This window comes from Amphimedon queenslandica, unplaced genomic scaffold (genome assembly GCF_000090795.2).
Source record: "Amphimedon queenslandica unplaced genomic scaffold, v1.1 AMPQUscaffold_13469, whole genome shotgun sequence".
Taxonomy (NCBI): domain Eukaryota; kingdom Metazoa; phylum Porifera; class Demospongiae; order Haplosclerida; family Niphatidae; genus Amphimedon; species Amphimedon queenslandica.
Genome location: NW_003546295.1, coordinates 292,893 through 304,782, shown reverse-complemented (window position 1 = coordinate 304,782; position 11,890 = coordinate 292,893). Strand labels below are relative to the sequence as shown.

Here is an 11,890-nt window from a genome sequence, read left to right as displayed (position 1 = left end):
GGATCTCAGTGATGCTCAAGTTGGATCTCAGGACTCTCAAAATGGATCTAAGGACTCTCAAGATGGATCTCAGGATGCTCAAGATGGATCTCAGGACTCTCAAGATGGATCTAAGGACTCTCAAGCTAGATCTCAGGACTCTCAAGATGGATCTAAGGACTCTCAAGTCAGACATCGATCTAAGAACTCTCAAGTCAGACATCGATCTAAGGACTCTCAAGTTGGATCTCAGGATTCTCAAGATGAATCTAAGGACTCTCAAGTCAGATGTCGATATAAGGACTCTCATGAGGGATCTCAGGACCCTCAAATCAGATGCTCTCAAGGCAAACCCCTCACATCACGATCTAGACGTGTAGCAGCACAACAAGCAAGGAATAAGATGTTAGCTCGATCGTTGATATAACTACTTTATGTCATCTATTGTGAGTACTCTTATCATATGGAGCTGTAACAATTAATAGTATTATTATTTTGTTATTAATAAGACTATAAATTATTTACCATTTTGTTACCAGTTATAGGCCAGATCACTACTATTTATTACTTATTACTGAGTTGTGGTCTTTATTATTATCTTTCTATTGTTTGTGTCTATTGGCTGACCTTGGTCAGCCAATGGGGGAGTGTGTTGGGAACTATTATTATTTAGTATACTTTTTTTTGTGAGACACACTGCGCATGCGCAGTGTGTCATTGTTATATAATACATTATATATAACACGAGTTCTTCTCTGAAGGAACCATTATAAAAGTAGCGGCGGTACAGCCAGCAATCTGAGGGAGCGCGTCAGACCTATATACAGTCCTCCATTTAGATCGGTGTACCAAAGAACTCTTTCATCTGACAATGGTGTTGTTGGACTACCAGGTAAGATTCTAGCAGCTGCTCCAAACTTAAGGTTTAAAATCTCACACCATCTTTTTGAATTTCTTCATTACCAGGGTAGTAAACATAATCCCATTGTCTCCTTCTGACAATATCTGGGTTGGGAGGCTCTTCATAAGTAAAGATGACATCATCTTTTTTTGGATTACTTTTCTTTAATTTAATGCTTGAGAGTATTATAGATACAATCAGACTACTATTACAATGGTCTTTTTTTACAACACACTTGGTTTTATCATCTTTTGCTTTACATTTAATGTTAGAGAGTTTTATAGATACAATGAGACTACTACAACTATCATCATCTTTGACATTAAATTTGGTTTTTAGGTCTTTCAAATTAATTGAAACAATTAATTTATCATCTTTTTTTGAGCAAGGCAATGCTAAAGCAGTATTGTCAGTGCTACTGTCTATATCAACTTTTCTTTTTTGGGGGCAAGGCTTTTCTAAAGCATTATTGTCATATACTTTACTCTTCTTAGGGCAATTAGACTTTGGTAAATCAGTACTCTTACGTTTATTGCTACTAACGTTACTAGTACTTTGTACATGACTTGCTGACACTTTGCCATTCTTACTACAAGGTTCACCATCATTAATTATATCAGTCTCTTGACCTTTTTTCCCTTACTTTTCTTGATTTGAGGTAAGTCATTTTGAAATTTACTTCTGAGGCTGTAAATTTCGTTAATGCACAGATTACTAACTTTAACAGAGAGAGGATCAAATGATAAATGTAATCCATTTAATGTACATACACGAGAGAATGCAACATATGCCATACCATCCCCAAAAACAGCAGTCGATAAATCAATAATGGCTGTATCTTGTGAGAGGCCCTGACATTTATGAATAGTAATAGCATAAAAAAGAATAAGGGGAAACTGTTTCCTATGTATATACAAATTCTTAGGTAGCATAAATCTAGATGTAACCCTTTCTATGTCACAAGGTATATCAATATGATCAAATTTAATTGATATACGTGTAGCATAAATACCCATTACTGTACCAATCGCACCATTAACTAATCCTACCGTCACATCAATGTTACGTCTTAGCATTACTCTACAGCTTACTACTAAAGACAACACAGTTTGTAAACCAGCTGTTTTGCTTCGGTGATCTTTCAGTTTCTCTAATTTTCTTATTGCTTTTTGTAAAATTTTCCTGTGCTGCCACTTTCATCAACAACATCAACACATGCTAATTCTATTTTATCAGTTTCCAGTCTTTCTAACTTTAATTCATTGATTTTTTGGCAGGAGTCTACCTTAGAAAATAGGCAAATTGGAGGATTTCTTCCTTTACTTTCCAATTCCTTATATTTTTCTTCTAATGAAACCTTAAATACGCAACTCTTTAGCGTATCAATAGTTTCATCAGTCAGACAGCCATGCCTAACAGAAACAAGTATCTTAAAGAAAGTTTTGTCTCCTTTTTCTCGCTCATTGATTGTTCATCATATTTTACTATTTCTTTCTATATGTTAACTGCATTTGCTGCTCCAAGTCTAGTTTTTACTATTTTTTTGCTAATTTTTTAAATACCATTAACTGGTGGCAGTTGTAAGAAGTCACCTACAAGTAAAATATTTTTGGATCCAAACCATTCATCAGTTTCAAATATATCTTCTAAGCGCATGTGCAAGTCTGCTAGATTAGATTGGATACCATAGATACCTCATCTACAATTATAATTGTTAAATTTTTAAGTGTCATTTTTATCCTTTTCTGAGCTTCTTTATTCAAAGCCCAATATCCAGCTGTTTTTCCTTCATGCTCTATTGGTAGCTGAAATAATCTATGTATTGTTAGTCCACCTACATTAAATGCAGCTATACCTGTTGGTGCTACTATAGCACACATAATTTCACCACTTTTTGAATGCCATATGTCATCCACTAGGCATTTTATTGCCTCTATTAGAAACGATTTACCAGTTCCACCTACACCACTAATAAACATCCTTAGCGGTTTGATATTATCTAATCTAAGTAGTCTTGAAGACTCATTCTCTAATAAGTCTTCATGTTCTTTTTGACTTAAAAAATGACTTAATTTTATCAAAAATTCTTTTTTGGTCTACGTTAAGCATTGCCTCTCTTTGCTCTAATGTTAAATTAGGTATGTTTTGTGCATGTCAGCAATATCAGCTACTCCTTCCACTATTTCACCCAGTAATTGAGGCTCACCATCTTCCTTGTTATCAAGAAGTTCTTCAGTGAAACCAGCTTTATTTCTTGCATTGATTATTTTCTTCCAATTACATTCAGCTTCTAATAATTTCTGTAGTTGAAATGATTCTCAATGCCACGTATAGATGCTTCTCTGTGATGCCTAAAAGCTTCTTCCATTGTTTCTCCTTCCATTACGAGTGTGCTCTCATCTCTAAAAGGCACAAATAAAAATATTAGCGAGTAATAAAAATCGTCTCTTTCCGCTTCTTGCATAGGATTAAATTTCCTATGGTTTGGAAGGACTGGTTTTGATCGAAGTTTGTATTCTCTTTCTCCATTTTCTCCTATTTTATCAAATTTGTAATTAGCAACAGATTTGTAAAGATACATCTTTCATGTTATTTGGTCTTGTTGGATAAAAGTCTTCAAATATACTAGGATTAAAAATATCTTTCAAAGATCAATCCATTTTAGTTAATTATGAATAGTTTTTGATTCTTCTGCTCCTTTTATGAGGCAAGTACACATTAACATACTGTACGGTTACAGATTTCATGTATAAACTTTCACCAAGAAGAAGATCTCTAGCGTCATATAGTCCTACTTCTTTAGCTTGAAGTAATTTTTGTCCAATTTTATAAATCCTACTTTATAATTTGTCACAGCTGCTGACTTCATCCCATAAGTCCTGTGCATGACTTTGTTCTGTTGTAGTGACATATCCAAACATACTCTGTTAAGGAAAGACTCCTGTCAGCTATGTATTGCAAGTCGATATTTGCACGCCACAATGTCAACAGTAAAGGATTGTTGTCGTTGACTCGAACTTCTTTTTCATTTCGTTTGAGATAATATAGTTTATTGCAAGATTTCAAGCTATTTTCAACATCATTGATGCAAATACTATCTCGTACTGGTCTAGGAAAATCAAATCGGCATCTAGATAAATAGGTCTTGCAGACTTTAATATTTCGTTTGCAGCAATTGCTGCTCTTGTGCATTTGGTATCTTATTACCAAAATATTTAAATTAGGCGACATCTTTCTATCTGGTATATGACAGGTAATCCTATCTTGTATGAAAGAACAGACTTCTTCAGGACGATCGATACTGACAACTGGAGCATTTTCAATCCATAGGAGGATGTGATAATGAGGCACTTCACGCATTTGATATTCTTTTTTAACATAATATTGTTCTACTTTGCCTAGAACACCTCTGGAGAATGACTGTTACAGAAATCCTTAAATTTGTGTGAAAATTGTCGCGATACTGAAACAGGGTCCTCTGTACATAATCTAGAAATACTATAGGATTGTGGTGCATTATTCACTTTTCTTAAATATTGCGCTATATTAGCTGAAATGTATTCAGCACAACTTAATGTTAGGAAAAGCGTTGGTGAGCCAAACTCAGCCATCATTGCTTTGACTTCACTTTTCACATGGAACCAATATTGATTTATGCCTTGTATTGGAGCCAACATGGTACTTAAATTGCCCTCAAATTCTTCACGTAATACATCAATTTTTCCCAATAATTGCAGCAACAGTGTGACCAACGTTGCCTCTTGTGTCTTTAATAAATTATATATGGGAGTTTTTATGGCCTAATTAATTTTTAATCTGGAATAGTGCAAACAATATGAATGATTGCTACAAAATCAAAAATCTTTGAAAGTCTAGATTTTATGTATTCACTAAATGATAAAGTCTGTGCTGCATAGCTTTGTTTCGGATGATGCTCTCCATATTGTCCAGTTGGAAATAAAGTAGGAAAGCATTACAAATCAAGATGCTCTTGCCTATTATCTATAGGCACTTCTTTTGCATTCATTAAATTATATTGACTGATATCAGAACCCGTTGCAATTTTACTATCAAGATTTCTAATGGTATATGCCAATAGGCCTTCTAAATCTTGATCAATTTCTTTTTCAAGCATTTTACAAGTAGTATTGCTAACTACATGTATAACATTTTTAGACAATTCGTCGATGGAATCATTGTCTACATTTCTATAAAGCAAATTTATTTTTTTTAATTTTCTTAGTGCTGCTTTTATTTTATTCACATCAACTACGCTACGCCAGACATTATTTTATTTAGTAGGCTGTCCATTAATAGTAATATAATATTCTGGATTAGGCAAACGACTAGAATCTATACTAACCTCATTTAAATTTTCCATTGTTTTTTCAAGGGAAAGAGGTAAATAAAACATTGCACCTTTAAGAGCCTTTAAAGAATTATATGTAGGCACTTTTAAGGTGTGTTTGCCTAGCCTAACAATTGTCTAAAAACACTTTGCTCTCTGTATTAACTGGCAACTTGAAGGATCCAAATTTTCTAATTCTTTGGGTAGTGGCTCACACTTTAATCCATTGAGCACACAACATGCTGGAACTTAATTTTTCCTAATAATTGGTTTACAATGATTACAAATATACATAACTTTATTGAATACTGTAGGATCATTCTCTCTAATGTAATCTAATAGGATATTCCAAACATCGCTATCTAAATTTTTAGCTTCAGTGACAGTTTTTTTTCTTAAAAGCCTCTCACAGCTATAACAAGCATTAACAGCCAGATCAGACAAAGCTTTCTTAAACTCATCAATAGCATCTGAATACTAAAAACAAAGTAAAGTAGTATACACTCTATTATTATCAACATTATCATCTTCAGAGTCACTATCATCATTACATTCTTCTACTCTATCAATACATGATACATCAACAATCCCTGCTACATAACAGGTGCCATTTGTATCAACAGGGATTGCAATTGCACTATCTAATTGGCTATCACAGATATCATTAGGATATTGCTGATTCATAAAAATAAGGCTCACTATTCTTTGTGCGACATTGCTCACCAAAATCACTAAAGCTATTCAACTTCAATTTCCTAATGCTATTTGATGCACATATCAATACGCCTACTTTGTGGGATCTGTTTTTCAAAACTAATTCTAACAATATACTTGATGCAGCATTACATTTACTGTCATATGTTATGTTCTCAAAATCTACACCTTTCATACTTGATGGCAATATATCATCAATTATTTCAGGGCTGTAATATAATGCTTCATTAATTTTCGTAAAATAATATTCCTTTGCTTCACAATTTGGTGCAGCTAATGAGTCATTAGACCGTAGTCTATACAATATGTTACTATAATTACATTCATAATAATCTTTATTTAGATGCTTCTTATTTTCTTTATTTAGTGCCATCTCTAATTTATCCATTTTGTTATCAGAAAATTTGTCACAAAAATTTTTTTTTGTTGCACGTAATATTGCGTCTCTATTTTCATAATATTGTTTCAAGGAGTTTTGTTTTTGAGGTCAAGAATTTTTTGTAGCGTTCTTCTGATTTTAATTTTTGGGGATCGGATCCTTTTGATAACGATCTCTAGATTGTTGCTGCTTTGGCTGTAGATCATTAGAATATGTTGCTCTTGAATAATTTAAAGATTTTATCGACTGGATTAGCATTGTTTTTTTTTTGGAATAGCATGTTGACTTCCTAATTTTTGCATCCTTATTTTTGTAATACCAATTTTTACATTTTTGCAATATATAACCTGAGTTCAATGCATGAAACTGCTTGGATCAAACCTTTGCAGAAGCAATCTTATACTTTTTACTGATTTTATATGCAATTCTTGCTTTGTTTTGACACTGTTACATTGTCTTATATAGTATGCTTTGGCGTTTGATCTATTTTTATCTACAAAATCTTCCATTTGCTTTCTATTATTATAATTTTTTGCATTCCTCTTTATAGTTTTGTTCCCAGTTATGTTGCTCTTTCTTTTTTTACTTCCTTTTTGTACAACAGTAACAACCAAAATTACTCGTAACATTGAAACCAGAAATAAGTACATGTACCATAACACCAAGTATGCAGGATGGACATTATTGTCATCATAAACTCTGCTGCTACTTATCATATTAAAACACTTACCTCAATTTTTTGTAGCACCAAGAAGAATACAATGCAGTACTTCAAAAGCAGCTGACTAAACGAGACACCAAAGGTGTGTGGCCTCATCCCTATAGTTGATTAAGAAGTGTTAGGCTTAGTTAGCCAAGCTGACCTGCAAGTACACCTGTACATTTAGATCAAAAGTAAAACTCTGGGCAAGTGTGAAAAGCATGATGGGACTCTCGAGTCCCTCCAAGAATTGGTGTTGTGTTTACAAAATTCCAACTAACACTTGGATTTTATCAACTATTTATACACTCTCATTTAAAAAATAGCATCATGGGTTGTAAAACCACAGCTTTTGATGTGGTCTCTATCAAAGAGACACATCCTAAAAACAAACCAGACTGCATGCCTGCAGAAGTAGCAGCGTACTCCAGCTACTCCCAAATTAGAGGTGTGGCATGACATCATCAACTATTAATTATTTGATGCAGTAGGCCCTGCAACAAGAAGGAAGTTTCAGATTTTTCTCTTCTTATAAACGCTATATGACATTATGGCGCAAATACTGTTGCCTAGATGTAAATTGAGTGATTTGAGAGAGTTTAGGACCTTTAGACTACCTACAGTTCGCTCGGGTTGAAATTTAAGAAGCTATAACTCAACAACAAGAAAGATTTAAAGAGTCCCACACATATTAAAACAATAACTAGTCTTGATCTACTGGAAAAGAGTCTCATTTACCTCCAGAGTACTACCACTATTGCTAGGCATTTTCTTGAAAGTTAAAAAGCTTCTACTAGCTAGAGCTGCTCTCTAAACATCTCAAGGCAGTAAAGCAAGACTTCCAAGCAGAAGAGAAGTTCTCTTATATTTATAGTGCGCAATTGCAAAGATATACATTCTGAATGAACGACAGCACTAAAGTGCATACCCTCGACACAATCTGTATGTAACAGTTATAATAAATTAAAATTAGTGAAACTTTTGAGACAAAGAAGCTTCAGCATGTACTAGATTTGTTAAAACTTAGTGAATGTTTTGAGACAGAGAATGCTTTGTTTTCAGACAAAGAAGAAGCTCCACTTGTTTGCTGCACTGCTGCATGCTAGCTAGCTGCAGCAATGTAAAGGTGTGGCTGCAATGAAAGTGTGGCTCAATCAAACCATGCTCCACCCGTACACACAGAAATGGTGGCACATGGCCATAAGTGGTGAAGAAAGCTTTAGTTCTTGTCAAATTTAAAACGTTCAAGCATGCATTTGTTAGGCTCTACTTGTTGCACACAAACGTCTTTTGAGTCCCTGATGTTTAATGACTCTGGCCACTACTTCGGGAGAAGAGAGCTTCGTGTAAACTCACAAGGTATGCCATGTTTGGGCTATCATATCTTTAAAACGAAGATGATTGGAGCAATTCCTCTCATAGTAATGAAAGATGAGGCTTTGCTTTATTGTTTTATCTGCCCTGTTGCCCTTTTGCTCTAACTACAAAAGAGCTGTCGGGGAAGCGACCTACGTTTGACGACTTTGCCAGCTTCTTACTCCACGTAAAAGACATCTAGCATTCCAAAGATGGAGAATAACTTTTTCTAGAGCCAGTGTTGATTATAAGACTCTCCGGGACTAGACAAGAAAGCAGTGTCTGCTCAAAAGTGGAGGTCAAGCGAACACAAACACACAGACAAGACAACTACTTTACCTTCAATCACGCCACACATGTCTCGGGTAATGCATGACAGACAGACAAACCGAGTACCCAAGTCCTCGCCTATGCAAAGGTGGGCGAGACCAATAACTTGACTAGCTAGTACTGAGCAGCTGTAACCTCTAATTTAAAATGAACCTTAAATTTAACAGTTAAATTAATGAACTACTTACCTATTAGCTCTTAAAAGAACAGGTGTTCTCTTAGTCTGAGCAGTGGGTACTCCTTGCAAGTAAGTCTAACCTCAGCAAAGACCAAGAGGAGAATATTGCAAGCAGTCTACCACACAGTGATGTAGCTATGGAAACTTTGCACATGCGCATTTAATTTTAAAATGACGTCTTAAACAGAGGGGTGTGATACATCACGCCCAAATAATTAGTTTTTAAACTTAAACTAAGTAAGATAATAAAAGCACTTGTCTTGTCCTTGACCCAAGCTCAAAGGAATGATGTAAAAGCCATTGCAAGCCATTCTCTAGTTTAAAAGATTTCCGTGTTGATAGAAGAAAGATGAAAGAAAGAAAAAAAGTCTGAATAATTTTGCAGAAATTTGAATTTGGGCCTATTCTCCAGAATCGCTCCCACTACAATACACTTCACTTTAAAGGTACCAGGAGAATTGCTCAGCAAAGGAGAACTTATCTAAGCGGTATATAAGGCTGTACAAGGTAAGATGAAAGAGTTATAAGCGTTTAAAAATTATAAATTTTGTCGCCATCTTGACAAATCAACTTCAACCCTACATATAGGCTACCGCCTATATAATAACTTTATTTAATGCTGAAGGATCATTCCCTCTAATATAATCTAATAGGATATTTCAAACATTGCTATCTAAATTTTTAGCTTCAGTGACAATTTTTCTTAAAAGCCTCTCACAGCTACAACAAGCATTAGCAGACTGATCAGACAATACTTTCTTAAACTCGTCAATAGCATCTGAATACTGGAAATAAAGTGCAGTATCTAAGTTTGGTACTCTACATGGGTCTTCTTCACCATCATTAATAGTGTAATACAGATTATCAAATTCAATCTCATTGGCTTCACTGATTTTAAAATTTGTCAATTGTGCTATATCGCCTACAGCAAGGGAAGAGTCAATAAGTAAACGTTATAACACTCCCGCTAGGGATACGTCGCAATTGTATGACTGAGCCCAAGGGCCACAGGCCCGAGCGCGAGGTCATACAAATGCGATGTATCCCGCAGCGGGGGTGTTATCAACATATTTGTGTGACAATGAGTGGGCATGTCAAAGGCGCGCGCCAATGCGCATTCTCAGACTTCACTTCTTGTGGTAGAAACATAAAGGTCAAGGTTGAGAAGGTCAACAAAATGGAAGCAGGAAGGAGAATGCCGAGGAAAAAGACAAACTACAACCGATTCCAAAGTGTCGGAAGGTGTCCTTATAACTATCAAAGGATCGGTTTTACTTTGCTATTGAGGATAGTGACTTAAAAGAAGCTATGAAAGCCTATTCTACCAATAATACGGCCGCTAATAACAAATGGGCTTTGGCCAATTATGAGCAGTGGTTTGAGCAGAGAAAGGAGATGCTTCCTGATTATGAAAGTAAGCAGCCAATGGAAGTGCTTTTAAGCGATGACCCAAAAGAGATAGGCCATAGTTTGAGCTTGTACGTAAAAGAAACGAGGAAGGTGGATGGTAATGAGAATACACCGAAGACTTTGTACCTGCTCTTGGCTGGATTACAGCGACACATGCGTCTTCAGAAAGGGCGTGCATCGGCCATTAACATATTCAACGATCCTCGATTAGAGGCTTTCCATAACGTTTGTGACCATGAATTTCGCCGCCTTCACCAGAAGGGTATAGGAGCAGAAGCATGACGTACAGAGACGCTATCAAAAGATGACGAAAATATTCCTTGGGATACTAAGGTACTGGACATAACTACCCCAGCTGGATTGTTAAATTGCGTCTTTTTCTACAATGGCAAAAACCTCTGTTTATGGGGAGGAGATGAACATTGCCAACTCAAGTTTTCACAACTGCGTCGTGATCTATTGTTTGTAGATGGAGTCCAAAAGATCTGCTACATATACACTGAGCATGGTAGCTAAAATAGATCTGATGGATTAGGGCAGTTACACATAGAAAACAAAGTCGTTAATTATTTTGAAGTCCCAGAAGCTGGAAGCAGAGATTACGTTAAGATCCTAGATTTGTACTTGTCTAAGTTGCCAAAGGAAGCAATTTGAAGAGATAATTTCTACGTTCGTCCAGTTTCTGTGTTACAAGAAGGGAAGCCATGGTTTACAAGCATTCCCATAGGAAGGAATAAGTTGGCTACTATAGACATTTTTCAATTGAAATGGAAATTAATGGGGGAATACGGAAACCGTCATTTTGGTAGGCAAGATGCCAACACGTTGCTGCGTGGTAGGATGCCACAATCGACATTCTACTTGTTCAAGTTATCATTTTTATCACTTTCCAAGAGATCTTGCCCGTAGAAGAAGTTGGCTTTCTTTTGTAGGTCGCAGAAATTACGATTGTACTCCCTGGGAGCCAGGAAATGGAGATTGTGTATGTTCACAGCACTTCATTTCTGGGTCCAAGTCTAATATACCAAACAATCCAGACTATGTACCATCTGTTCCTGCCTCAGTTCAGTTGGTTGATCCTGGCACTTGTGCAAAGCCTTCTCATTCTGTAGCTAGGTTTGAAAGAGCTCAGCAAAGATCAAGAGCAGTACTATTGGAGCAAGTGAGACTGGAAAGGATGGAACAGGAATTGCAGAGTTTGTGCTGCAGAGACATGATCATGGGACACTTGCAAGGCATGATGCTGATTGTTTCAATGAATTGGTGATGGAAGGTGTGGCTCAAGATGGTCGTACTGAGCTGACTAAAGTTGATCCATCTGAAACGATTTCCGTTGATATTGGTATGTTTTTATGTTTGCAAAAAATTAAAGTGATGTATAATTTGTTATTTATGCAGAATGTCAAACTGACCAAGAGAGAGACACGGAGCAATTCGATGCAAAAATTGTAGAGTTAGATATATCAAGAGCTCCATCTGCTGAGTTTTCCTTCTATGTCATAATAAACAATGACCAAAAAACCCGATTCTACACTGGTTTACCAACGTATGGTGCTTTTAAGGCATTAGTAGACTACTTGAAACCCAAAGCTACA

The 11,890-nt window shown here is 35.8% G+C and overlaps 2 protein-coding genes across 2 annotated transcripts in view; both read left to right on the top strand.

Moving 5' to 3' along the window:
• LOC100632574 (uncharacterized) overlaps window positions 1–406 on the top strand; it is a 4,813-nt gene extending 4,407 nt beyond the window's left edge. Inside the window, exon 2 of the mRNA XM_019994608.1 lies at window positions 21–406. Within this exon, the coding sequence (XP_019850167.1) occupies window positions 21–406 (386 nt within the window). The remainder of the gene's footprint in view (window positions 1–20) is intronic.
• Window positions 407–11,109: 10,703 nt separating this feature from the next.
• LOC100632447 (THAP domain-containing protein 11-like) lies at window positions 11,110–11,562 on the top strand. The gene has a single exon (XM_011404572.1). It carries the CDS (start codon window positions 11,110–11,112, stop codon window positions 11,560–11,562), a length of 453 nt encoding a protein of 150 aa, XP_011402874.1.
• Window positions 11,563–11,890: the final 328 nt, after the last annotated feature.